This window comes from Micromonas pusilla, assembly GCF_000151265.4.
Source record: "Micromonas pusilla CCMP1545 genomic scaffold MICPUCscaffold_12, whole genome shotgun sequence".
NCBI classification, from domain to species: Eukaryota; Viridiplantae; Chlorophyta; class Mamiellophyceae; order Mamiellales; family Mamiellaceae; genus Micromonas; species Micromonas pusilla.
The window spans coordinates 49,536-74,889 of NW_003315893.1; the positions used below are offsets into that span (position 1 = coordinate 49,536).

General features: G+C 67.7%; 8 protein-coding genes across 8 annotated transcripts; 3 read left to right on the plus strand and 5 right to left on the minus strand.

Moving 5' to 3' along the window:
* Positions 1 to 38: 38 nt before the first annotated feature.
* Positions 39 to 470, plus strand: MICPUCDRAFT_71024 (uncharacterized protein; the record flags this gene model as incomplete). The annotated part of the gene is made up of 1 exon (XM_003062239.1): positions 39 to 470. A coding segment is annotated over one exon (432 nt), but the record flags the coding sequence as incomplete, so codon positions are not given.
* Positions 376 to 1,140, minus strand: MICPUCDRAFT_68474 (uncharacterized protein; the record flags this gene model as incomplete). The annotated part of the gene is made up of 2 exons (XM_003062466.1): positions 376 to 491; positions 699 to 1,140. The coding sequence occupies 2 exons, from the start codon at positions 1,138 to 1,140 to the stop codon at positions 376 to 378; spliced, it is 558 nt and encodes a 185-aa protein (XP_003062512.1).
* Positions 1,141 to 1,891: 751 nt separating this feature from the next.
* On the minus strand, positions 1,892 to 2,149 carry MICPUCDRAFT_51962 (uncharacterized protein; the record flags this gene model as incomplete). Its single annotated transcript, XM_003062467.1, has 1 exon — positions 1,892 to 2,149. The coding sequence occupies one exon, from the start codon at positions 2,147 to 2,149 to the stop codon at positions 1,892 to 1,894; it is 258 nt and encodes an 85-aa protein (XP_003062513.1).
* A 1,576-nt stretch (positions 2,150 to 3,725) lies between these two features.
* On the minus strand, positions 3,726 to 5,265 carry MICPUCDRAFT_44808 (folate-biopterin transporter family; the record flags this gene model as incomplete). Its single annotated transcript, XM_003062468.1, has 3 exons — positions 3,726 to 4,094; positions 4,279 to 4,639; positions 4,664 to 5,265. The coding sequence occupies 3 exons, from the start codon at positions 5,263 to 5,265 to the stop codon at positions 3,726 to 3,728; spliced, it is 1,332 nt and encodes a 443-aa protein (XP_003062514.1).
* A 566-nt stretch (positions 5,266 to 5,831) lies between these two features.
* Positions 5,832 to 11,303, plus strand: MICPUCDRAFT_29097 (uncharacterized protein). Its single transcript, XM_003062240.1, has 7 exons — positions 5,832 to 6,496; positions 6,563 to 7,057; positions 7,163 to 7,389; positions 7,538 to 7,650; positions 7,787 to 9,699; positions 9,796 to 9,974; positions 10,352 to 11,303. Exons 1-7 carry the CDS (start codon positions 5,870 to 5,872, stop codon positions 11,205 to 11,207), a joined length of 4,410 nt encoding a protein of 1,469 aa, XP_003062286.1. The 5' UTR covers positions 5,832 to 5,869; the 3' UTR covers positions 11,208 to 11,303.
* A 2,395-nt stretch (positions 11,304 to 13,698) lies between these two features.
* MICPUCDRAFT_8671 (uncharacterized protein) lies at positions 13,699 to 14,199 on the minus strand (the record flags this gene model as incomplete). The annotated part of the gene is made up of 2 exons (XM_003062469.1): positions 13,699 to 13,929; positions 13,972 to 14,199. Coding segments are annotated over 2 exons (459 nt in total), but the record flags the coding sequence as incomplete, so codon positions are not given.
* Positions 14,200 to 20,100: 5,901 nt separating this feature from the next.
* MICPUCDRAFT_21281 (glycosyltransferase family 31 protein) lies at positions 20,101 to 21,699 on the plus strand (the record flags this gene model as incomplete). Its single annotated transcript, XM_003062241.1, has 3 exons — positions 20,101 to 20,550; positions 20,735 to 20,999; positions 21,164 to 21,699. The coding sequence occupies 3 exons, from the start codon at positions 20,101 to 20,103 to the stop codon at positions 21,697 to 21,699; spliced, it is 1,251 nt and encodes a 416-aa protein (XP_003062287.1).
* A 100-nt stretch (positions 21,700 to 21,799) lies between these two features.
* Positions 21,800 to 24,652, minus strand: MICPUCDRAFT_29100 (uncharacterized protein). The gene is made up of 7 exons (XM_003062470.1): positions 24,458 to 24,652; positions 24,076 to 24,270; positions 23,529 to 23,957; positions 23,278 to 23,459; positions 23,024 to 23,159; positions 22,625 to 22,884; positions 21,800 to 22,418 (listed from the first exon to the last, which is right to left on the minus strand). The coding sequence occupies exons 1-7, from the start codon at positions 24,611 to 24,613 to the stop codon at positions 21,830 to 21,832; spliced, it is 1,947 nt and encodes a 648-aa protein (XP_003062516.1). The 5' UTR covers positions 24,614 to 24,652; the 3' UTR covers positions 21,800 to 21,829.
* Positions 24,653 to 25,354: the final 702 nt, after the last annotated feature.

The window sequence follows — 25,354 nt, forward strand, 5'->3', positions numbered from 1 at the left end:
CGTCCCCGCCGTCGTCGTCGTCGCCGCTCGCCGCGGGCATCGATCGCGTCGTCCTCCGCACCGCCTCCATCACCCCCGACGCGGCGGCGAACGCGCTCGTCGAGACGCTCGGCCTGAGAAAGCTCTCCGCGGCGGAAGATCCCGCCGCCGCGCGCGACGGCCGCGCGGTCGTGACCGGCGCGTACGGGATCGCGCTCGAGCTGCGCGGCGGCGCGGACGGCGACGACGACGACGGCGGAGATGGAGACGACGACGGTGACGTCGAGAAACGCATCGCCGCGTCGCGATTTCCGCCGGCGTTGACGACGCTCACGTTGACGTCGGATAACCCCGCGAGAGCTCGCAACGGCGCGATTCGAAACGGCGCGACCGCGTTCAAGCAGCCGCCGCACGCGGGCGAGCGATGCGCCGGCGACGCGTACCTGGGCTGCGCGGTCTCCGTCGTAGGGTTCCCGGTCGTCTTCGCGAGGGCGTCTGCCGGCGGCGGGCAGGCGCGTTCTATTTCCGCGCCGGTCCCCGTACGACCGCGTCGGCGCGGTGAACGCCGTTCCTTGAGGACTTTCTCTCCCGGCGTTCGTCTCTCTCCGCCCACCCCTCGGTTTCAATCCCGAAACGCCTCGGCGCCTTTCGACTCCGCTTCTGACGCACCCCTGACCTCCGCCCCGACGTTCCGTTCGCTCGCGCGGAACGACCCTCAGGCTGCAGTCGCGCGCGTCGGCGTCGCCGCCGCCGCCGCCGGCGGCGTCGACGCGGCGAGCGTCCTCGCCGCGTTCGGCGGCGAGGTCGCGAGCGGCGTGCGCGTCGTGAGCGGCGCGCAGCCCGGGGTCGTGGACAGAGCCGCGGAGGACCGGAAGAGAGACGCGAGCGCGCGCGGAGAGACGCTCGCGCCGGACGTCCCGTCGGGCGGCGGCGGCGTCGAGCTCGGCGGGGAGGAAAAGCCGAGCGACGCGTGGCGAGTGTTGGCGATGCGCTCCGCGCGCGGGGGGTGGTACGTCCCGCCGTGACGCGCGAGGGCGTCGCGGCGGGTGATGGTGTAGTTGTGATAGTAACGGCGCGCGTCGATGCGTTTTGAGTCATCGACGCGCGGCGAACTCGCTTCTTCGTCCGCGCCCTCGAAAACCACGCACGCACTGCACGCATCGACGAGATCAGCAGACGCGTTGATGCCAGATCAGAATTTCTTCCCCGAGCGCGTGGTCAACACGCGCGGCACTCTGGCACGCGCGCGCTCCTCACCGAGCGCGCGATCCCAGGTCGGACCGACGCCACGATGGTCCACGCACGCCGCGGCGACGCGGCGATGCACGCATGAGAGATGCGACGGTTCAGAGATGGAGAGATAGGTGCGTCGCGACGCGCGTCTCCTCGCGCATTCGTTCTCGTCTGACGCAACGACCGAATTTCAACCCTAAATCTCCCCCGCGGCCCCTCCGCCCTCCTCTCCCGCGTCGCAGCTAGCGTCTAGTACGCCTCGCCCTCGTGGTCTCGCGTTCGCGGACCCGAGTTCACCCCGAACGCCGCCCTTTCACCCTGCCGCCGATTTTGGCGCGCGTGTCTCCGATGGTTTCACTCAGATCTCGCGCGATCGAATTTCGTTCCCGAGTCGAGAATTACTCCTTCGAGCGTTGGTTGGTTCCCGCCGCCTCGCCACAAGACGACAGTGTTGTTCCCAGTGTCACGTCCACACAGGAGTTCACTCACGCGTTCACACCGATGGAAACATCTGGCACTCTCACACGGCTGTAAGACGCGACGCGCCGCGTCCGCGCGTGCTCAGACTCAAGATCACTAGACGCCGGTTCGCATTCAATTCGTTCCCGTCTACTTCACTCTTGCCGCGATACGCATCGAATGCTTCGCTTGATTTGATATCTTCCACGATTTCATCGCATCACACGACTGGCGCGTTGGCTCGTTTGGATCGCTTCACGGTGTACCCCAGGCAGGCGACGATCAGAATTCTCGGTAAGACCCGGCGCCGCGGCCCGGGCGCGACGCAAGACGCGACACCGCCACGTGCAGCTGCCGTGGCGATCGCACCCCACAGGTTGTTGTTCTGGTGTCGCCTACCCTTCGGGGAGGCGACACCAGACACTCCGACATACCCCTTCAGGTTGTTGAGCCCCCTTCGGGGATGGCCACGCCTCATACCCCAGGTTGTTGACCCCCCCTTACGGGGCTGGCGAGATCGTATCACTCCGGAACATCAAGGTGCACGACGATTCTTTCCACGTTATCACCACGATTACTCCACCAGGTGCACTTCTACTGGCGACGAACCCGTGCGAGAAGAAATATCCGTGCGACGAATCCGCTTCGACGACGACGACGTAAGTCCACGACACATTTGCGTTATCACCACGATTACTCCATCAGGTGCACGACGGCTACTCGTTCGAGAACGTCAAGATCCGGTCACTCTGAGATACCGACGAAAGACTCCCGACTTTATTACGTCAAGCCTCCCTCCGCGGGACGGTCACGAGCTCATCAGCCGATTACGGTATTTTACTACTTCAGCACTGCGTCGTTATTAGGCTTCTTCATAGGCCCGACCAGTCAGCTCCAGATACATATATCTTGTGTTTTCCTTGGTCATCATCCAGCGTGAAGGTTACAGCTGTGTTCATTCTTCCGTTCAGTTTTATCTTCGTCGGCTTCGTTCCGCTTCAGTATTTTTCTCTTGTACCGCTCACGTGTTCAGCAGTTATCACATCGCGCGCGCTCATCGCATCAGGACATTCGATCACAGCGTAAAGTACTTCATTCGTTCATTACGTCGCACTCACGAGTTTACTGCATTGCTTTCACTCATCGATCATTTCGCTCATTTCGCTTGAAACTTCGTCGCACGACACGTCACGGAAAATTATTCACTCATCGGTCTTCACGCGCTATCATCACGATACAGTTAAGATTAGATATTCGAACGTTTTCTGTTTAGGTTCTTGTGCATAGGTTTCATTAGGAGCTTATATTGGTGTGTGTTGTGTTGTTGTTGTGTGTGTGTTGTTTATACGCTGTGGGTTGGTTTGGATGTTCCGCGGACGGGCGCGACGACGACGGTCGGTACGGTGTACTTTTTCTGCCGCTGATTCTTCCTTTTGGATAGTTCACGCGCGCTGCTTTTGTTTGCGTTCTGCCGGCGATGCCTTCTGTTCCAGATTCTGGGTGACTTTCTTCGTGTTTTTTTGCTTCCCTCACCGTTCTTTTTGCTATGTGTTCACCACTTTCGAGTCGCGACTTTGCATTTTTTTCAATTTAGCGTCGTCGGGAGGTCAGTGTGATGGTTACTTGTTTTGCCGCTAATGTGCTTATCAGGGTCCTATTCTTTGGTTGGTTTCCGTTATCCCCCGATGATGGCGCGCGTTTTATACCGCGCCGGAGGGTCTCTCGTTCATCGCGCCCGCGAACAACGGGCCGGCGGGGTTCGCAGCCCCGGCGAGAGGTGGGGATTCGACGCGAAACGAGACGCGCTTCGGAAGGATGGATTGGATCGGCGGAGGGATAAAAACGAAACGTCGCGATTCGACGCCGCGGCGGCGACCGCGCGCGCGGAGGGGCGCGGCGTTCGAGCCTAGCAGATCGATCTGTGTGCTATCGACGATCGATTCATCCGTTCTAATCTACGACTCGATCGCGCCTCGGCGTTCCCCCGCGCGCGCGGATGACGCCGTCTTCGCGCGAACGAATTCGCTTTTTCCCGCCGCGCCCTTCCGCGTCTGCTAGTCCGTCTTCGCATCGGCCACGGCGGGCACCCCTTCCGCGCCGCCCTCTCCCCCGCCGCCGCCCTCTCCCCCATCAGCCTCGTCCAGCCACCGCAGCCCCAACAGCGGCACCAAACTCGACAGGTTACATATCAGCACCAGCGCGAACAGCCCGTCGAAATTTTCCTCCGTCACGCCCAACGCGGCGGTGAGCGCGGCGCCGAGCGCGGCGCTCGCCGCGCCGCCGGCGTTGAAGACGCTCATCAGCGCCGCGAACAGCGTCGCCTCGACGCCCTCCGGGCACGTCTTCGCCGCGAGCACGAGCACGGGGAGGAAGGACACCTCCCCGAGCACGGTGAGCACGACGGTGTCGCCGAGGCTGAAGAACTGAGGGTCGTTCCATACAAAGCGATGTCGGGGTGGAGTTCATAGGCGTCAGTTGGAGTTGAAAGGTGTCGAGGGCGGGGATTGAAAGCGAGGGGTGGGCGTAAAGAAACGCCGGGAAAAGTCCTTAAGGATCGGCGTTCACCACGCCAACGCGGTCGTATGGGGACCAGTGTATAGAACGCACCTGATCGCTGATCCCCCACTCGCGGTTCAAGCCGGCGACTAATATCAACTGCGTGAGGCCCAGGCACGTCCCCAGCACCGCGCTGACCGTAAACATCTTCTTCAGCGGGACGTCTTTCAGGTACGCGTTGTACACGCCGACGCCGACGAGCGCGGCGACCGATCGCGCGAGCGCGACGCGGCCGAGAAACTCCGGCGTGAAGCCCAACGCTTCCGTCTGAAAGTAAAACATCGCCGCGCCCGGGTTGGGCGTCGCCTGCCACAGAAACACGAACGCCGTCGGCGCCCACACCCTCCGGTCCTTCCCGACGTCCCAGAGCTTCCCGCCGAGAATCTTGATCTCATCGACGATCCCGGGATGACTAGAACTCGACGGCGACGGCGACGGCGGCGCGTCACCCCGGTCGCTAGGGTCGACGATTCGCTTCTCGTTCACGAGCGTCGCCGCCGCCGCGATGAGAAGCGGAAACAACGCGGTGACTCCGAAGACGAACCGCGTGCCTCTCTCTTCGATCAGCGCGCCGCTGAAGTACGCGCTGGCGATCCCCCCGAGCGCGACCGAGCCCCAGCACAGGCTCTGGAGGCTCCCGGACGTGGCCTGCGATTCCCCGCGCGCGGCGGCGACGACGACGGAGTCGATGACGACGTCGGCGAACGCGGTGGATAGGCTCCCCGCCGTGAACGCGATCACCGCGCCCGGGACGTCCGTCACGTACGCGCTGAGTCCGAACCCCGCGACCGCGCCGAGCGCGCCGCACAGGACGAGGTAGGACTTCCTGCGGTATCCGAACAGCGGCACGCTGTCGGAGATGAACCCCCACACCGGCTTGACGAGCCACGGCGCCGCGGAGACGGAGAGCACGAGCGACGCCTCGGCGGGGGAGAGATGGAGATCGTCCTTGAGGAAGTAGTCCTTCGCGAGGCGCGACAGGCCGAGGATGCCCTGGACGAAGTACACGAGGACGATCGCGGCCACCTCCGGACGCATCTCCACGCCGAGGACGGTCCGCGCGGCGGCGGTCGAGACGGCGGCGGCGGGATCGGGATCGGAGGCGGCCCCGGACGTCGACGCGGACGTCGACGGCGTCGCGTCGTCGTCGTCGTCGTCGCCGCCGCCGCCGCCGCGCGGCTCGACGAGCGTCGGCTCGACGACCTCGAGGAGATCGGGCGAGGACGCGACGTCGTCGCTCGGCGGCGTCGCGCGCGCGAGCGCGACGCCGCCGCGATGTTGTCGCGGGCGGCGGGCGCCGACGACGACGACGACGTCGCGACGACGAGGAGGAGGAGGAGGAGGAAGAAGCGCGCGCCGCGTCGACGACGCCGCCGAGCGCCGCGACGCGCGCGTCGCCGCCGCCGCGGACGCCGCGCCGCTCGCGACGACGCGCATCGCGATCCGCGCGCGGTCGCTCGCCTCGCTCTTCTCCCTCCCGACGCGCGTCGACGGAGTGTGACGGGGGCGGACGGCGGACGGCGGAGGTTTCATCAGCGGCGATCTCGTCAAGCTTAATTCATCGAACGCGTCGTCGCGCGGATCGATCGATCACAACGATCCCGCGCGTCGGTCGAGAGGACGCCGACGCGGGTCGCATCGGATGTCCTTCGCGATCCACAAGCAGGTCCACCCCCCCACCGGGGTGGACCACGCGTGCGCGGCGTACTTCACGCACCCGATCGGCAGCGGCGCGCCGCCGAACCTCGTCGTGCTCCAAGCGAATCGCCTCACGATCTACGCCATCCGACGCGACGGCGACGCTCGCGACAACCCGAGCGGGAACGCGACGAAAGAGGCGGACGACGCCGCGATCGCGGCGTCGCTCGTCGCGGACGCGATAAGCGGCGCGGGCGCGACCGCGTCCGCGACGATCGACGCGGACGACGCGGAGGTATCCCTCGAAGTCGTCGCGGAGTTCGATCTGAACGGCACCGTCGGATCGATCGCCACGCTTCGACGTCGCTTCGGCGCGCCGCGCGAGCAGCGCGACGCGCTCCTCCTCGCCGTGCGCGAGTCCAAGCTCAGCGTCGTGGAGTTCGACCCGTCGACGCTGTCGCTCGTGTGCAGCTCGCTGCACTCGTGGGAGACGCCGCCGGGCGCCGGCGGCGTGCCGTCCGCGCTGCGCCTCGCGCCGACGCCGCCCGTCGTCGTCGCGGACCCCGAGGGTCGATGCGCGGCGGTGCTGTTGCGCGCGGAGGGAGGCACGCGACTCGCGCTGCTTCCCACGGTCGAGGCGGACGAGTTCGGTGGCGACGTCGACGAGGAGGAGGAGAAGAATTTAAGGGTGGAGAAGGACAACGACGCGATGGACGTGGACGGCGGCGACGGATCGGAGGGAAAAGGTCGTCGGACGTTGCGAGGCACCGCCGCCGCGGTGAAGAAGTCTTACGTCGTCGACCTCGTCCGCGAGATGGGCGTTCGGTACGTCCGCGACGTGTGCTTCCTTCACGGGTACGGCGAGCCCGTGCTGCTCGTCCTGCACGAGGAGCGTCTGACGTGGGCCGCGCGCGCGACGCTCGTGAAGGACACGATGCGGCTCAGCGCGATTTCGTTAAACGTGGACGCGAGAAAACACACGGTGATCTGGCGTCGGAGCGCGCTGCCGCACTCGTGTTATCGTCTTACCGCGATGCCCGCGCCGCTGGGCGGCGCGATCGTGCTGTCGCAAAACTTTTTGCTGCACGAGTCGCAGGAGAGCAGCGCGGCGTTGGCGCTGAATCCGCTCGCGGGCGGCGGCCGCGGGGACGACCCCGCGGCGAAAGCCGCCGCCGCCGCCTCCGCCGCCGCCGTCACCGCCGGGAACGCGGGCGCGCTGGACCCCTCCCTCGCGAACCCGCCCGCGGCGGTGCTCCACCGCGAGGGCACGGAGTCCGCGGTGGGGGTCGCCGTCGAGCTCGACGGCGCGTACGCGGCGGTCATCTCCGAGAAGCAGGCTCTCGTGACGACCAAGGCGGGCGCGTTGTATTTACTCTCGCTGCGAATCGAAGGCAGAAGACTCGCGACGCGCGGGGGGATGCACCTGAAACGCGCCGGCGGCGCCGTGCTCTCGTCGGGGATGTGCCTCGTCACGCGACGGTTGCTGTTCCTGGGCAGCCGCGTCGGGGACTCGCTGCTCGTGTCGTTGAAGGAGAAGGAAGCGACGAAAGACGCGGCGATGCTTCCGGCGCCCGAGGGCGGAGAGACGAAAAAACGAAAAGCGGACGCCGAGACGCCGACGCCGACGCCGCTTCCGCCGCCGCCGCCGATGAACGAGGACGACGAGCTCGAGGCGATGCTCTACGGCGAGGGCATCGACGGCGGCGCCGGGAAGGCGACCGAGGGCGGCGGCGGCGGCGGCGACGACGGCGGCGGCGGAGGTGAGACTGCTTCCAATACGACCCCGTTCGCGTGGTGCACGCCGTTCCTTAAGGACTTTTCCCGTCGTCACTCTTCACCCGCGCTTCCCTTTCAACGTTTGACCGGTAAGACGTTCGACTGACCGATCGCTTCACCCACGCAGAGGTCAACGCGGACGGAGAAATCGACGGCGTCGGCGGCGTCTCCGCCGCGTCGCTCCGCGCCGCCGCCGCCGCGCACCGCGCGCCGGACCACCCCGGGTACACCTTCACGGTCAGAGACTCCGTGCTCGGGATATCCCCGGTGATCGACCTGACCGTCGGCGCGAGCGCGAGCGTGAGCGGGGACACGATCGAGAGGACCGAACTCATCGCGGCGTGCGGGCACGGGAAAAACGGCGCGCTCGCGGTGCTTCAACGCGGGATTCAACCCGAGCTCGTGACCGAGGTCGAAAGCGGAACCCTTCCCGGGTTGAAAGGGACGTGGACGGTGCATCACGACAGCGCGGACAACGAGCGTCTGCGCGGGAGCGCCGCGGCCGCCGCCGCGCAGGCGGTGGATCCCTACCACGCCTATCTCGTCATCTCGCTCGCGTCGTCGACGATGATTTTGGAGACTGGGGAGGAGCTCAAAGAGGTGAGCGAGCACGTCGAGCTCGTCACGGACGCCGCGACGCTGTGCGCGGGGAACGCGTTCGGGCGAGAGCGGATCGTGCAGGTGTACGACAAGGGCGTGCGCGTCGCCGCGGGGCCGGTGAAGGTCCAGGACATCGCCTCGACCGAGCTCGTCGCGGACGCCGGCGACGGAGAAGGAATCGAAATCGTCGCGGCGGAAATTTCGTTTCCGTACGTGCTCTGCCGCCTCTCCGACGGCTCCCTCGCGGTCCTCAAAGGCGACGAGGAGAGCAAAACGCTCGTGAAGTTAGACGTGGACGCGCTCGCGCGCTTACCCCCCGGCGGCGGGATCGCGTGCGCGACGCTCGTGGACGACTCGACGCCGGCGGCGGCGCACGGCGGGCTCCACGACCGCTCGCCTGGATTTTTAAAACGCGCGACGACGGCGACGGCGACGACGACGACGACGACGGCGTCGGCGTCCCGGGAAGACGGCGACGACGACGACGATTCGCGTCGTCCGATGTTCCTCGCGGTGACGCGAACCGGCGGCGCGCTCGAGCTCTACTCCCTACCTTCCTGCGACAAGGCGTGGACCGCGAACGGTCTATCCGAAGGCGTCGCCGTGTTGTCCCCCGCCGGGAGCGCGTCGGCGGCGCTCGTCGACCGCGACGCGGCGGCGGCGGCCGACGCCGGCGCCGACCGCGCGCCGGAGATCGTCGAGCTCCGCGTCGACGCGTTCGCGCGCGCGCACGAGCGTCCGCTGCTCACCGCCCTCCGCGCGGACGGCGCGGTCCTCGTGTATCGCGCGTTCACGTGCGCCGTCGCGGGCCCCGGCGGCCGCGCGCTCACGCAGTTGCGGTTCGCGCGCGTCCCCGTCGAGCTCGAAGGCGGCGGCGGCGGCGCGGTCGACCTGAGCGCGCTTCCCGGGTCTCGGCTCACGCGTTTCGAGCGCGTCGGCGACCGCGGCGGCATCCGAGGCGTGTTCGTGTCCGGTCCGCAGCCGCTCTGGCTGCTCGCGCGTCGGTCGCGCGTCCTCGCGTTGCCCGTTCGCGGCGAAGCGCAGCGCGTGGTGTCGTTCACCGCGTTTCACAACGTCAACTGCCACGCCGGATTCATCCTCGGCACCGCCGCGGGCGGCGTGCGCATCTGCCAGATCCCCGGGCGAATGCACTACGAGGCGGCGTGGCCAGTGCGTAAGCTCGCGTTGCGATGCACGCCGCATCACGTGCAGTACCTGCCGGACTTTAAGCTCTACGCGTTGTCGACGTCCGCGCCCGCGAAGTGGGTCGAGCCGGAGGTGGCGGAGGAGGACATTCACGCCGCGACGGTCGTGAAGACGCGCCGCGCGAAAGCGATGGCGCGCGGCGGGGTAGAGGAGCAGTTCGCGGTGAAGCTTCTCGTCCCCGGGTCGTTGGAGACGGCGTGGTCGCGCACGATGGACCCGGGGGAGCACGTCCAGGCGGTGAAAAATGTGCAGGTGAGGACACGCGTATTTCACCCATCCCTCGGTTTCAACATTTGATCGCGTCCCCTTTCAACTGACCGGTGAATGGAATGGCCCTCAAACGTGCAGGTGAGGAATCTGCGCACGGGGGCGTTGCACTCGATGCTCGCGGTCGGGACGGCGATGCCGGGGGGCGAGGACACGCCGTGCCGCGGACGCGTCATCTTGTTCGAGATCAGCTGGCAGATGGTCGACGGGGAGACGAGGCGCGTCCCTCTTCTTCTTCTTTTTTTCGATGACGCTCTCGCGTTCGGTGTTCGGTTCGGTCGTCCCTTTCTTTTCTTTATCGTTCCATCGGCTCATCAGTCTCTGGACGAGAGGACGAGACGGTTGGCTTCTTTTCGACGACGACGACGACGACGACGACGACGACGCGAGATCCGATGATGAACGCCGAACTTCTCATTCTTCTATCTCTGAAGCTCGCTCCTGATTACGCATTCCGGCCATGCTAATCTTGAGGATCTCGCGTCGCGGCCGCGGCGCTCGTCTCGTCCCCCCCGCGGTCCCGTCCCCGCCCGACCGCGCGTCCCTCCCTCCTCTGACGCTCGACACGTCGTCTCGTCGCTTCCCGCAGGTGGGTAGGCCGCGTCGCGTGCGTGCGAGACGCGAAGATGGCGTGCAGCGCGCTGTCCGGGCTGGAAGGCCACCTCGTCGTCGCCATCGGAACGAAACTCATCGTGCACGCGTGGGACGGCGCGGAGCTCATCCCCGTGGCGTTCTTCGACACCCCGGTGCACACGGTGACGATCAACGTGGTCAAGAACTTCGTGTGCATCGGCGACGTCCAGAAGGGCGCGTACTTTTTCCGGTGGAAGGACGATCCGAGGACGGGGGAGAAGAATTTAATCCAGCTCGCGAAAGACTTCGAGAGCATGGACGTCCTCTCCACGGAGTTTCTCGTCGACGGGAGCACGCTGTCGCTCCTCGCCGCGGACACCGCGGGGAACGCGTACGTGTTCGCGTACGACCCGAAGTCCTCGGAGTCGTGGAAAGGCCAGAAACTCCTGACGAAAGCGTCTTTCCACGTCGGCTCGCCCGTGCATCGCATGGTGCGATTCAAGCTCAAGACGCCGACGGGCGCGGGGAACGACGGGCGCGCGGCGCCGACGCCCGCGGAGATCAAGGCGAACGCGAACCGACACGCCGTCTTCTTCGGCACGCTGGACGGGTCGCTGGGGATCCTCGTCCCGATGGAATCGAGCACGCACGCGAAGCTCGAAGTGCTGCAGCGGTGGTTGAATTACAACACCGCGCAAAACGCGGGGTTGAACGGGCGGAGCTACCGCGCGCCCAAGACGACGGAGGGACGCGCGATGCGATCACCCGCGCCGCACAATTTGCTCGACGGCGAGATGTTGCAAGGGTTCGAGTCGTTGGCGTGGACGAAGCAAGCGGAAGCCGCGGACGCGGCGGGGATGACGAGAGAAGAGGCGCTGACGTATCTGCACACGCTCTCCGCGAAGACGGCGTTCATGTAGGTGGTCGTCGTAACTTGCTTCAGCACGGACGCGGACGGAAAGGACGGCTCCACGATCTAAAACTTAGCCAAGATTAATAATACTGCGATACACGCCACTACCACCGCTGCTGCTGCTGCTGCAAATGCCGCTGCTGCGCCATCTGATTCTTGTACATCATGTCCCCGATGTACCGCGCGTCGCGCTCGCCTTCGATCGCGTCGCGATCCTTCTTCGCGCGTCGCAGCGTCTCTCGCTTCACCTTTTGAATCAACGCCACCAGCGCGTCCTCGCGTTTCCGCCGCTCCTCCGGGTCCTCCGCCGCCGCCGTCACCGCGGCGGCGTCGAGCACCGAACTCGTCGCGATCCGCCCGTCGCCGTCGCGCTCGAGTTTCATCCCCGCGAGGCCGTCGATGACGGCGCGCTGACGCTCGAGACGTTCCTCTTCCAGACGTTCCGTCCGCTCGATGAACGCTCGCAAACGCTCAGCCTCCGCCGCGCGCTTCTCCGCGAGCTCCGCCGCCGTGAGCTGATCCTCCGGTATCGCCTTCGCGTTTCGCATCGCGCGCGCCTTGGACGCCTTCTCCGCGTTGAGCGCGTCCACCTCGCCGCGTCGGTCGCGGTCTTTGCGTCGCGACGCGAGGTCTTTTTCAAACGCCGCCGCGCGCGCGACTTCGCGGTCGGCTTCCTTCGCCTCCAAGAGCTTCGCCTCCTTCTCCGCGCGTATGCGCGCGATGAGGAGCTCTTCGTCCGTCATCGGACGACGCGCACGACGCGGCGACGGCGACGGGGAGGAGCGCTCCGCCCCGGGGGGATACCACGGCGGGGCGTCGTCGTCTTCCGTCGCGCGGCCTCGACGTTTCGGCGCAGGCGACGCCGACGCCGCCGCCGCCGCCGAAACGTCCGCCGCCGACGGGCGGCCGACGCCGGCGCGCATCTCCGCCGCCGCCTTCGCCCTCTCCGCGTGCATCTCGTCCACCTTCGCGCGGCGATCGTCGCTCTTCGGCGTCGCGGCGCTCGCGGGGTGTCCCGAACGTCCCGAATTCGCGCCGTCGCCGACCTTCTCGAAATTCACCTTTGACGGGTCAAACGGCGTCTTCTCCGTCGTCCCCGATCGCGTCCGACCGACGTGCTTCGCCGCGCCGCTCGCGGCGTCCATCCCCGCTCTCGCGACCGCGCCGCCCGTGGTCGACTTCTTCGCCGTCGGCGTCTTCTTCTTCTTCTTCTTCGCGCGCGGCGTCCCCGCCGCGGGTCCCCCCTCGACCGCCGCCTCCGCGCGTCGCGGCGCGCCGTCCGCCGCGCTCTCCCCGCGCCACTCCCCCGCGAGCGTCTTCCTCGCGACGGCGAGCCGCAACCCGCGGCGCAGCTCCGGCAGCGACACCATCGCGTCGCCGTCGACGTCCAAGAAACACATCAGCTGCGACACGAGGTACCGCGTCTCCGCGTGAGATACGCCGCGCGCGCCGCCGTACGCGCCGGCGACGAGTCGCTGCAGGTGAAACGCGTCCAAGCCCTTCGCGCGGATAAAGCTCGGCGGGCGGCGAGGATCCGCGATTGGGGGGTCGAGCGCGGCGTCGAAGAACGCCGCGGTCGACTTCCTCTCGTCGACGCCGTCGACGCGCGTTGCGATCTTTTGTAGAAAGTCCGGCACCGTGGGCGCGGTTTTGACGCGCGCGGCGTCTTTCCCCTCGAGTTCCGTCTCCATGACGCAGATTTCAATCTCGCGGACGGACGTCTTGTCGTCGCCGTCGAGGTCGAGCATGACGGTGAAATACGCAATCTCCGCGTCGCTCGCGGCGGGGTACACCGCGCGTATCATCCGCGACAGCTCGCTCGCGTCTAACAAGCCTCTTCGGCGTTCGTCGTGCTTCTTGAAGAGCTTTCGGAGGTTGGACTTCTTCCGTTCAAAGTGCGCCTTCATCGCGTCGAACAGCGCGCGCATCGGCGCGACGGGCGTGATTTTGCCGTCGTCGTCGACGACGCCGACGAGCGTCGGCCACGCGCCGGCGGCGGACGCGTTGTCCGACACTTTGTCCGACACGTGCGTCGCGTCCTCCTCCGAGTCTGATTCGGACGACGACGACGACGACGACGCTTCCGACGAATCGGAAGAGGACGAGGCATCCGAGTCCGAGTCCGAATCCGACGACGCGTCCGACGCGTTCTTCTTCTTTTTCGTCCGCTTCTTCCTCTCCCTCATCCTCTTCTTCTTCTTCGCCGCCGCCGCCGCCGCGCGCGCGCGCTTCGCGTCCCGCTTCTTCGTCGCCTCGTCCGGCTCGAACACCTGCTTCGTGTCGTGATCCAGCAGCAGCGACCCGTCGCCGTACACGTCCTCGAGCTCCCACGGCACCGCGTCCGGGTGTTCAAACGTCGCCGGCGTCGTCGGCGGCGCCGCGGGCGACGTCCTCCTCCGCCGGTCGACACTCGATCGCGCGGCGTCGGCGCCGCCGTCGACCCCTCCGCCGTCGCCGCCGCGCGCGTCCACCTTGACGACGTTCACGAGCCGAAGCGCTCGGAGGAGCTCGTCGTACGACACGCGCCCGTCGCCGTCGACGTCCGCTGACCACAGACCGGCGAGCAGGCTTCGTCGTTCCAGCGTCGTCGCGGAGGGGACCAAGTCGCCGACCATGCGCCAGAGCTCCGGGTACTCCAGATACCCGCTGCCGTCTAGGTCGCACGCGTCGAAGACCGCGCGCACGTCCGCGGCGTTGTGTCGCATGAAATCTGATAACCGACGTAACGCCTCGGGGGGTTCCGTTTCGTCCGCCGCGGCCTCCATCGCGACGCCGGCGGCGCGGCAGTCGCGAATCGTCCCCAAGAGTTCGTCGAACGTCAGCACGCCGTCTCCGTCGACGTCAAGCATCACGCGGAAGTAGTGCATGTCGTGGTTGGACGCGGAGGGTAATATCTTCGCGATCGCGCGCGAGAGTTCGCGTCGATCGAGCGCGCCGTCCTTATCGAGATCGAACGCGTCGAAGACGTCGCGAAGGCGTCGCTTTTCCGTCTTCAGGTATCGGTCCAACGCCGCGAACAAATCCTTCGAGCCGCCGCCGCCGGTCGCGTCCCCCGACGCGTTCTCCTTCCCGGACCCGCCCGCGCCGCGGGCTTTGATCGGGACGATCGCTCGCCCGGTAGGGTCGAGGATCCCGACCGCGCGAGGCCAGCCGCCGTTCGACCCCTCGACGTACGCCACGCCGGTGCCGCGGTCGACGAGAAACGACTTCCCGTCGACGGTCACCGCGTCGAGGGACCAATCCTCCGCGTGCGCGCGCTCGCCGGTCTTCGTCTTCGTCTTGGCCATCGGCGAAGGTGTCGGCTTCGACGACGATCGCGTCGACGAGTCGCGCGACGGTTGACGTTCCGTCTTCCCCCGCGCCGCCGACGCCGCCGCCTTCTTCGGCTTCACGCGTTTGATCGTCGCCAACCGCAACCCTCGCAAAAGCTCGGGGTAAGAGACGTCGCCGCCGCCGTCGACGTCGATCGCGCGCATCCCCACGAGCATGTGCCGTAAGTCCCTCGCGCTCACCCCGGGGACGAGCTGCTTGATCATCTCTCGCAACTCGGGAAACTCCAGCCGACCGCTGCCGTCCAAGTCGCACGCGTCGAAAACCTTCCTCGCGTCCGCGCCGTGCCGTCGCATGAAGCTCTGCAGCTTCGCCATGACGTCGCTCAAGCCGTCGTCTCGCGTCGTCGTCGTCGTCGTCGTCGCGCCGCCGCCGGACGAAGCGGCGGCGGCCTGGGCCTGCATGCACTCCCCGATCGCGGCGATGAGATCGTCGTATCGCACCAACCCGTCCTGCCGGACGTCGCACAGGACACCGAAATAGCGGACCTGATCGATGGCGACAGGGAACGCGGGGTGAACGATGGGTCAGTCGCGCGTTGAAAGGGAAGCGCGGGGTGAAGCGCGAAGACGGGAGAGAAAGTCCTTAAGGAATGAAGTTCACAACGCGAACGCGGTCGTATGGGGACCAGTCAGCGCGGGAACGGGGCGACGCTCACCTCCGCGTCGTCCGCGTCCGGTATCAACCTCAACACGAACGCTCTGAGCTCGCTCGCGTCCAGCGCGCCGCTGCCGTCGACGTCGAGGTCGTCGAACACGTCGCGCAACCTCGCGCGGTTGTCCTTCAGGTGCCGATCGAGAGCTTTAAACACGTCGCCCGCGTCTCTTCCCGCGGCGCCGCCCGGCGCGACGCGCGCGCCCGCCGGGTCGTTGTCGTCCTCGATCAGCCTGCCGACGGCGCGCGGCCACGTCGCGAACGGAACGTCCTCGTACGCGGCGAGCGATTTCGTGTTTCGGTCTACGAGGTACGTCTTGCCGCGCACGCGCGTCTCTTCCAGGACCCAGACGTCGTCCGCCTCCGGGGACGGGTCCCGCGGCGGCGGCGGCGGCGGCGCGACGCCGCCTCCGGACGACCGTCGCCCCCGCGGCGGCGGCGCGGACGCGAACGCGGACGACGACGACGACGCTGACGCGCGGCTTGACCGTCTCTCCGCCGCGGACGCCGCCGCGGACGACGTCGACGTCGACGACCGACCGGCGCCCGGTTTGCTCCCGGTTGGTTTTTTCTTCACCACCCTGACAAGCCGCAAGCCTTGGTTGAGCTCCTCGAGCGATACCCGCCCGTCCCCGTCGAGGTCCACCGCGCCGAGCAAATCCCTCAGCAGCGTCGCGCGCTCGACGCGCGTGAGCCCCGGAACGGCGTCGTCCACGAGACGGCTCAGCTCGTTCGCGTCCAAGGACCCGATCTTATCGACGTCGTGCTTTTCAAACACGCCGCGCGCGTCCTCCTTAAACTTGATGGCCAACGAGGACATGACGTTCGTGACGCCGTCGTCGCGCGACCGCGCGCGAACCGTCCGAACGCAGTCGACGATGTCCTTCAGGGTGACGCGTCCGTCGCCGTCGCGGTCGAGGAGCGCGCCGAACGCGGCGCACTCGCGTTCGTTGACGTCGGAACCCCTGTCGCGAAAGAGGTTCATCATGAACGCGCGCGTCTCGCGCGCGTCCAGCGCGCCGTTGCCGTCGGCGTCGGCGTCGTCGAACGCGTCCGCGAGCGCCGTCGCGCTCTCGCGGAGGAAGAGGTCGAGTGACGCGACGAGCCCGTCGAGGGTCTTCGCGGGGACGAGCGAGCCGCCGTAGCCGGTTCGGGGGTCGACGACGCCGCGGACGTTGCCGACGAATCGCGGCCACCGGCGTCCTTCGTCGTCGTCGCCGTCGTCGTCGTCGGCGGCAGCCTTGGGGGCGTGGTACGCGCGCATCGACGAGCGGTCGAGGAGGTACTCCGCGTTGGAGCCCGCGTCCGTCCAGTACTCGAGCTCCCAGTCGCGAACCGGGGTCGGGTGTCTCTTCGCTTTCGCTTTCGGTTTCGCGCCCGCGCCCGAGCCCGTCGACGACGCCGTCTTCGCGCCTCGCGCGCCGTTCGCGCGCGACGCGTGAGGCGGGAGCGACCCGGACGACCGTCTCGCCGGGGCCCCGGTCCCCGGCTGCTTCCGCGCGGCGCTCTCCCCCGACTCCTCATTCTTCCCGCCCCGGGGTCCCGCGCCGAGCGGCACGCGGTCGATGGTCATCAGCCTGAGGCCGCGGAGTAAATCCCGATACGTCAGCCTCCCGGCGTTCAAGACGTCGACGGCGACTAAACCGGCGAGGAGCTCCTTCGTCTCCGCGGGCGACGCGCCCGGCTTCAGCGTCTTGATCATCTCCCGCAGCTCCGACGTCTCCAGCGTCCCCCCGCCGTCCAAGTCGACGGCGTCGAAGACTTGACGAACGCTGACGTCGTGCGTCGTCATGAACTCGTGAAGAGACGCCAGCGCCGCGGGCATCTCGTCGTCCCGCCGCGCGACGACCGCCACCCCCGCGGCTTTCGCGTCTCGAATCGCGGCGACGAACCCGTCGAACGACACGCCCCGTCCTTCGTCGTCGTCCACGTCGAGCATGCACCGGAAGTAGCGTTCCTGCGCCTTGGACACGCCGCCCAGGACGACGCGCCGCAGCAACGCGGAGAGCTCGTCCGCGTCGAGGAACCCGCCGCCGTCGACGTCGTGCTCCTCGAACAGGTCCGACAGGCGCGCGCGGTTTTTGCGGAGAAACGCGTCCAGCGCGGCGAACAAGTCGACGCGGTGGGACGGGAAGTCCACGATCGCGTGCTTCGTCTTCGTCTTTCCCGAGACGACGATGGACGAGCTCTCTTTCAGTCCCGCGGGCGTCGGCCACTCGTCGGCGTTCGCGGGGACGTTGTACGCGATGGACGTCTCAGGGTCGTTCCATACAAGCGAATGTCAGGGTGGAGTTGAAAGGCGTCAGCTGAAGTTGAAAGGCATCTAGGGCGGGGATTGAAACCGTGGGGTGGGCGGAGAGATGCGCCGGCAAAAGTCCTTAAGGATCGGCGTTCACCACGCGAACGTGGTCGTATGGGGACCAGTGTATAGAACGCACCTCACGGTCGACGAGGTACGTCACGCCGCCGATCTTTTCCTCGTGGAGCGTCCACGTCTCCTCCGCGGCGGGTCCGGGTCCTCGCGCGGTCGGTCGCGCGGCGGTCGGGCGTCGCGCGGCGGGTCCGGGTCGCGCGGCGGCGACCGCCGTCGACGCGCCGCCGCCGGTCGTTCGCCGCGCGACGGGCGTTTCCGGGTGTTCCCCCCTCGGCGATCCCATCATCGGCGTCGCGCCCCCGGACGCGCGCAGCGAGGACGAATATCCTCCTCCGTGCGCCCCGTGCGCTCCGTGCGCCCCGTACGCTCCGTGCGCCCCGGACCCGGACGCGCGCAGAGAAGACCCCCCTCCTCCTCCCACCGCGCCCCCCCCCGGCGGCGGCGGCGGCTCCGTCGCGGCGAACAGCCTCAGCATCTCCTGAAACGTCACCTCCCCTCCTCCCGGTCCCGCGGGCGACGTCACCGGGTCCTCCGCCATCGCGGCGAGTATCTCGCGCGTCTCCCTCGCGCTCGCGTCCGGCGCGACGACGCGCACGAACGCGGCGAACTCTCTCGCGTCGAGTCGTCCTCGTCCCCGCGCGTCGCAGTCGTCGAAAGCGCTGCGACCGCGATCGACCAAGTCTCGTAAGATCCCGGACAGCCGGCGGAGCGGCGGCGGCACGCTCGCGGGCACGCTCGCGGACCCGGTCGTGTTGAGGTATCCGGATCCGTCCGCGCGCAGGGTTCCCCCGCGGCGCCGCGTCTGAAGAACGAACGAACGAACGAACGTCGGGGCGGAGGGGACGAAAGTTCTTAAGAAACGGCGTTCACCACGCGAACGCGGTCGTACGGGGACCAGTGTGGGATGCCCGCGGGGACGGGAGAGAAAGCGAAGCGAAGTCCTCGAGGAAGAAACGGCGTGCACCGCGCCCGAACATGACGTGGTCGCGCGGGGAAGAAAGTCCTTAAGAAACGGCGTTCACCACGCGAACGCGGTCGTACGGGCACCAGTGCGAGGAGGACGCGCCTCGGTCGCGACGCGGCGAATCTCGTCGGCGGTGACGGCGCCGTCGCCGTCGACGTCGAAGACGACGGCGAAGTACCGCGCCTCCGCGGCGGACGTCTCCGGGAGGAGCTCGCGGACGAACGACTCCACCTGCCGCGCGCTCAGCGCGCCGGTCATGTCGCGGTCGTGCCGGTCGAAGAGCGCGCGAAAGTTTTCGCCTCGCTTCTCCACCGTCTCGTCCAGCGCGGCGAGGAGGTCGCGCGGGCGGCCGCCGCTCTCGAGGTCGCCCGCGACGTACCGCCCCGCGAGTTCGGGCCACGCGCCGTCGCGCGCGGGCGGGTGGTACACCTGCGTTCGCGTCGGTCGGCGGCGGGTGGGGGATGAAGCGGTCGGCGAGACGGACGGGCGAGCGGGGAGCGGGCGGCGCTCGAATCGTTCGTTCGCGCGCCGACGACGACGACGGGGACGGGGACGACCGAGACGCGAGCGGACCTTCTTCGTGTCGTGGTCGACGAGGTAGGACTTCCCCTCGTACGTCCAAGGGTCGAGTTTCCACTCCTGCGGGCGGGGGGGGACGTTGGGGCGGGGGACGGGGGCGTCGGCGTCGGTCCGCGCGCGATGGCGACATCGTTTCGTTCCACGACACTTTTTCTCGCGCTTCGACCCCTACGAACGAATCGCGCGACGCGGACGCCGAGGAGGGGAAGGACCGACGGGCGGGGGCGCGGAATCTCGCGCGCGACGCACCGACGGCATCGCGTTCGCGCCTCGCGTCGACATCGTGCCGACGGCGCGCGGGACGACCGCGTGTGCGTCGAGCCGGCGCCGGGTCGTCGTCGTCGTCGAACGGTTATTTTCCTCGGCGCGAACGAACGACGACGACGACGACGACTGGACGACGACGAATTTTCCGTCCGACGTTTCGCCGGCCTCCTGTCCGCTCCGCGGGACGCCCACACTCCCTCCGCGCGCGCGCATGAGCGGAGGCGTGCGATCGGGAACGGTCTTGAGGGCGCTCTTCGCCGGCGGAATAGCGTTCTGGTCCAAGGCCGCCGCGGTCGCGAAGGCGCGTCCTCCCCGGTCGCCTCGCGACGCGCGATCCGTCGAACGACGGACGGCGCGCGCGCGCTCGCTCCACAAGCGCTTCCGCCAATCGGCGCTTCCGAGGCGCGACGTCGCGCGCCCGTCCCGACGCGACCCGCGCTCACGCCCCCCGCCGTCCCTCATCGCTCCAATCGATCCAAACGCAGGCGGGCGGCGGCGTCGGCGCGAAAGCCGCGCTCGCGGCCGCGGGAGCGACCGCCGCGGGCGCGACCGCCGTCGTCGCGTCGTCGTCGTCGCCGTCGTCCGCGCCCGCGGCGGCCTCGCGGGAGACGGACGGTCGGCCGATCGCGACGTCGTCGTCGTCGTCGTCGTCGCGCGCGAAGTCTCCCGCGAAGTGATCCGTCCCGCCTCGACGCGACGGCGGTGGGCGCATCGCATCGCGCGGCGGGAGGGATGAAAGGCGGCCGCTGCGGGACGACGACGCGACGCTTCGGCGGCGGCGGGAATCTCCTCTACTTCGCGGCGACGGCGATCGCGCTCGCGTGCACGCTCTCCGTCGCGTCGTCGCTCCGGTCGACGTCCGACGCGCTGAGGGCGTCGGACAGAGAGATCGCCGCGCTGCGCGGCCGTCTCTCTGAGGGGACGGGGACGGGGACGGGGACGGGGACGGGACGGGGACGAGGAGGGTGGACGGCGGCGGCGACCGTGAGGGCCAACGCCGCCGACGCCGCCGCGGCGGCGGCGGACGCGCGCTACGCGTTGAAACTCAACTCGGACGTCGGCAACCCCGCGCGACCGGACGCGGGCGCGCTTCTCGCGTTCGTGGGCGTCAACACGGCGCCGAGCGCGTTTGACCGACGCGCGACGCTGCGCGCGACGTGGTTCCCGGACTCGAGAGAAGAGGTGCGTTCTATACACTGGTCCCCATACGACCGCGTTGGCATGGTGAACGCCGATCCTTAAGGACTTTTGCCGTCGTCTCTCTCCGCCCACACCCCGCTTTCAATACCCGCCCTCGGCGCCTTTCAACTTCAACTGACGCCTTTCAACTCCACCCCGACGTTCGCTCGTATGGAACGACCCTGAGTTGCGCGCAGCGGAGCTGGAACGCAAACTGCTGTTCCGGTTCGTCGTCGGCGAGAGCGACGTCGTCGGCGACTCCCTGGACGCGGCGCTGACGCGCGAGATGAAGACGCACGAGGACGCGTTCTTTCGCGTGCGGCACGTGGACACGTACGCGAGCCTCACGGAGAAGACGATCGCGACGTTCGCGTCGGCGGCGACGCTCGTCGACGCGGATTTTTACGTCAAGATTGGCGCGTTCTATCTCGCACTTGTCCACGTACGACCGCGTTCGCGTGGTGCACGCCGTTTCTTGAGGATTTTTCCCGGCGTTTCTCTCCGCCCAGGGTCCCACGATTTCAATCCCGACACACCTCGATGCCTTTCAACTCCGCTTCTGACGCCTTTGAACTCCACCCCGACGTCGCTTCGTTTCGTACGGAACGACCCTCAGACGACGACGTGCACGTGCGCGTGCCGCCTTTGATTCGGTTCTTGGAGACGCACCGCGAGCGCGACGCCGCGTACTTTGGATGCATGAAGAGCGGCCAAGTCGTGCACGATCCAAAGTACAAGTGGTACGAGAAGGAGTGGAAGAGGTTCGGGAATCGCGGGAATCAATACTTCCGACACGCCACGGGTCAGGCGTACGGATTGTCTCGCGCCGCGGCGAGGTTCGTCCGGGATAACCGCGCGGCGTTGCACAAGTACGCGAACGAGGACGTCTCCGTCGCCACGTGGATGCTCGCGCTGGACGTCGACTTCGTGGACGATCGCGCGCTGTGTTGCCAGAGCTGCGTCGGGCGGGACGAGTGCATCGTCACGCATCAGTGGAACTGCACCGGGATGTGCGACGCCGCGAATTCGATACCGGCGGCGCACGCGGCGTGCCCGCAGGACGGGGTGGCCGTCGAGGCGACAAAAAACGCCATCGACGCGAGCGTTGGCGAAAATCAAAGCGGCGTGGCCAATAGCAATGAGGGTAGGTGATGGGGGCGGGGCGGCGCCGAAAGTTCCTCTCGCCCGAGCGGCACCCGACGACCCTCGAACGCGACCTAGAAAGAAGAGGCGGCGCGAGCGCGACCGCGTCGGTGAATCATTTTTTTCAGCTACGTACGCGTCAATCCTCCTGGAGCTCCGCGGCGGAGATGTACTCCCCGCGCGTCTCGAAGTGCTTCACGAGCCCCGCGAGGAACGCGTCCTTCCTCGCGATCGTCTCCGTGTCGCACACGAGAACGCACCGCGCGCGCGCTCGGGTCACCGCGACGTTCATCCGCCGCGCGTCCGATAGAAATCCGACGTCGCCTCTGTCGTTGGATCGCACCGCGCTTATGACGATCGCCTCTTTCTCTCTGCCTTGGAACCCGTCCACGGTGGATATCTCGACGCCCTTGAACAGCGCGTCGTTCGCCGCGCGAAGGTCCCGAAGCGTCCCGACCTGCGCGCTGTACGGCGTGATGATCCCCACGTCATCCGCGGCGACCGCGCCGGATGAGATCAAGTCCGCGACGATTCGCATCGCCACCGCGGCTTCGCCCGGGTTATCCCTCGACGCGCCCTCCTCTTCCTGCCTCTCGTCGCAGTCGCATCCGGCGGTGTCCACCAGCTGCAGCGCGCCCAACGGCGCGCCCGACGCGCTCCGTAACGTCCGCCCTCTCGCGTCCTCGGACGCGAGTAACGCCCCGTCGTACATCGCGTTCGACGCCCAACTGAGGGCGCGAGGCGACGTCGGGGTGGAGTTGAAAGGCGCGTCAGAAGCGGAGTCGAAAGGCGTCATAGGGTCGAGCGTCGTTGAAAGCGAGGGACCCTGGGCGGAGAGAAACGAACGCCGGGAGAGAGAGTCCTTCGGGAACGGCGCGCGCCGCGCGGACGCGGCGGCGCGCGCGGGGACGAGCGCGACGAACTGAACTATCACAGAACGCGCCTCATGATGTCCTCGTGCATCCTGTATTGCGTCGTGAGCATGACGGCGACGTTTTCGCGATACCACTTGGCGTGCGCGCGCTGAAAGAGCGTCTCCGATAACCCCTCTCTCGCGGCGACGTCGGAGAGCACCGTCGGCGGGAGCTGCAGGTGATCCCCCGCGAGGACGACTTTCCCGCCGCGCATGATCGCGCCCCAGCACGACGCCTCGAGCGCCTGCGCGGCTTCGTCGATGACGACGACGTCGAACGTCTGAGGGCCGTTCCGTGCGACGTGTACACGAAGGTAGTCGTGTTCCTCGGTCAGTTGAAAGGGCACGCGATCACGTGTTGAAACCAAACCGACGCGTGCGCGGGTGAAAAAGAAATCGTTTTGATAGTAACGACGGAACGGAACGCGCCTGGTCCTTCAAAACCCCGCCGAGCGCGCCGGCGAGCGTGCAGCACACGACGTTCGCCGACGCGACGACCTCGTCCACCGCGAGCCGCTGCCGCGCTCGCGTCTCCTTCGCGAGCCGCCGCAGCTCTCTCCGCGCGTCGCCGCGCTCGGCGCGGTCTTGATACAAAACCAGTTCTCCGGTCAGTTGAAAGGGGCCCACGCGATCAAATGTTGAAACCGGGCGATGGGTGAAAAACTTTTGTATACAGTGAGAACGCACCTTCCCTCGTCTTCGCGTCTGCGAGTTTCAGAAGCCGTCGTCGAAGCGCCGCGCTCTCGCGCTCGCAGTCGCGCGCGAGCGACGAATTGTCGGACCTCAACACCTGCGCCTCCAGGCTGTTTTCCAACACCGACGCGAGGAGACGCGCGGGGTGCCCGAGCCGCGTGATCTTCGGCGAGATTCCCCCGAGCAGCTTACCGCCGTTACCGTTACCGCTCGCGTTACCGCTCGATCCCACTCTCGCGAGCCGCTCGACGAGGTTATCCACGGCGACGTTGGACGCGGCGCAGCACAGAATCCTCGCGCCGCGCGCCACTTCTCTCGCGACGTACTCGACGACGACGGTGGTCTTTCCCGTGCCGGGCGGCCCGTGTATCAGCGCGAGATCCACCGCTCGCAGCGCGTGCGCGACCGCGTCCTTCTGCGACGCGTCCAGGCGCGGGTTGAAGAACCGCGCGAAACCGTCGTCCGCGGCGTCGCGTTTCGCGAAGCGCGGCGGGGTTTTGCCGAACATGACGTCGACGACGCGGCCGTAGGCTCCGCCGCCACCGGGGCCGCTCCCGCTCGCGGCGCCGCCGCCGCCGCGCGGGGCGCTTCCCAGCCTCTCGAGCGCCGCGCGCAGGCGCTTGTGCGTCGTCTCGTTGGAGAGTTTCTCGAGGCGCACCGCCTGAGGGCCATCCGATACAAAAAGAAGTTCACCTCACCGGTCAGTTGAAAGGGGCCCACGCGATCGAGTGTTGAAATCGAGCGACGGATGAAAAACGTTTGTATACGGTAAAACGCGCCTGGTCCACGCCGTCGGAGTCCGGCGCGTCGTCCACCGCCACCTCTATCGCGGTGTCCTTCACCCTGTACACCACCCCCGCCGCGATCGGCTCGCCCCCGCCGACGCCCTTGCTCGGCCGCACGCACACCACGTCGTGCGGCGTGAACTTGTGCGGCGGCAGCGGCGGCGCCGCCGCCGTCGGTCGCTTGGACGACTCAGGGTCGTTCCATACAAGCGAATGTCGGGGTGGAGTTCAAAGGCGTCAGATGGAGTTGAAAGGTGCCGAGGACGGGGATTGAAAGCGGGGGGTGGGCGGAGAGAGACGCCGGGAGGAAAAGTCCTTAAGGATCGGCGTCCACCATGCGAACGCGGTCGTATGGCAACCAGTGTATAGAACGCACCTCAAACGTCAGCACCGTCTTCCCGAGGAGCCCGCCTCGCGCGTCCACGATCTTCAGCCCGAGGAGCGCCCTCCCGCGCTTCGCCGCGGTCGCGGGGGACATCTCGCGCAGCGCGCCCTCGCTCTGCTCCACCTCCGCGTCGCGCTCGAGCGTCATGAGCGTCTTCGTCTTGGCGAGCCACGCGTCGAGCTCGACGTCCGACGACGACGACGGCGGCGGCGGCGGCGCGCGACGGGTCGACGTCGACGTCGACGTCGCGCGCGCGGGCGGTCCCGCGGCGAAGTGACCGCGCGCGAGGGCGTCCGGGATCTTCAGGTGCGTCGTCAGGACGCGGCGCAGCGCGGCGTCGTCGTCGTCGTCGTCGTCCGCAGACGCCGACGCCGCGACGAGGTCGGAGGCGTCCACGATCACGTCGACCGCGCCCGCGCCCAGCGCGATGCGTCGCGTCGCGTCCTCGCCCGAGCTGCGATGCGCGATCCCGCACGATTCCGCGAGCGCGTGAAGGCACGCGCGCTGGCGCGGCGTCAGCGCGGGGGGAAACCGCACGGTCACCGCGCTCGCGGCGTCGAGGATCTCGCGACGCGACGCGTCGTCGTCGTCGCCGTCGCCGTCGCCGTCGTCGTCGTCGTCGCCGTCGTCCGCGCGCGCGGTGGAGGACGCCTTCGCCGCCGCCTTCGCCGCGCGCTTCGCCGCCCTCTCCTCCTTCGTGAGCTTCATCCCGCGCGTCGCGAGCGAGGCTGGACGCGCCGCGACGCGGGCGAGGGCGCCCGCGAGATCTGACGACGCCGGCGGCTCCGTCGCCGTCTGGCATTTTCATCAGCGAGCGCAGACTCTAATCTAACAACGCGGAACTCGGCGCGGTCGAGTGTACGAAACGCTCTCACGCCGTGCGTTATG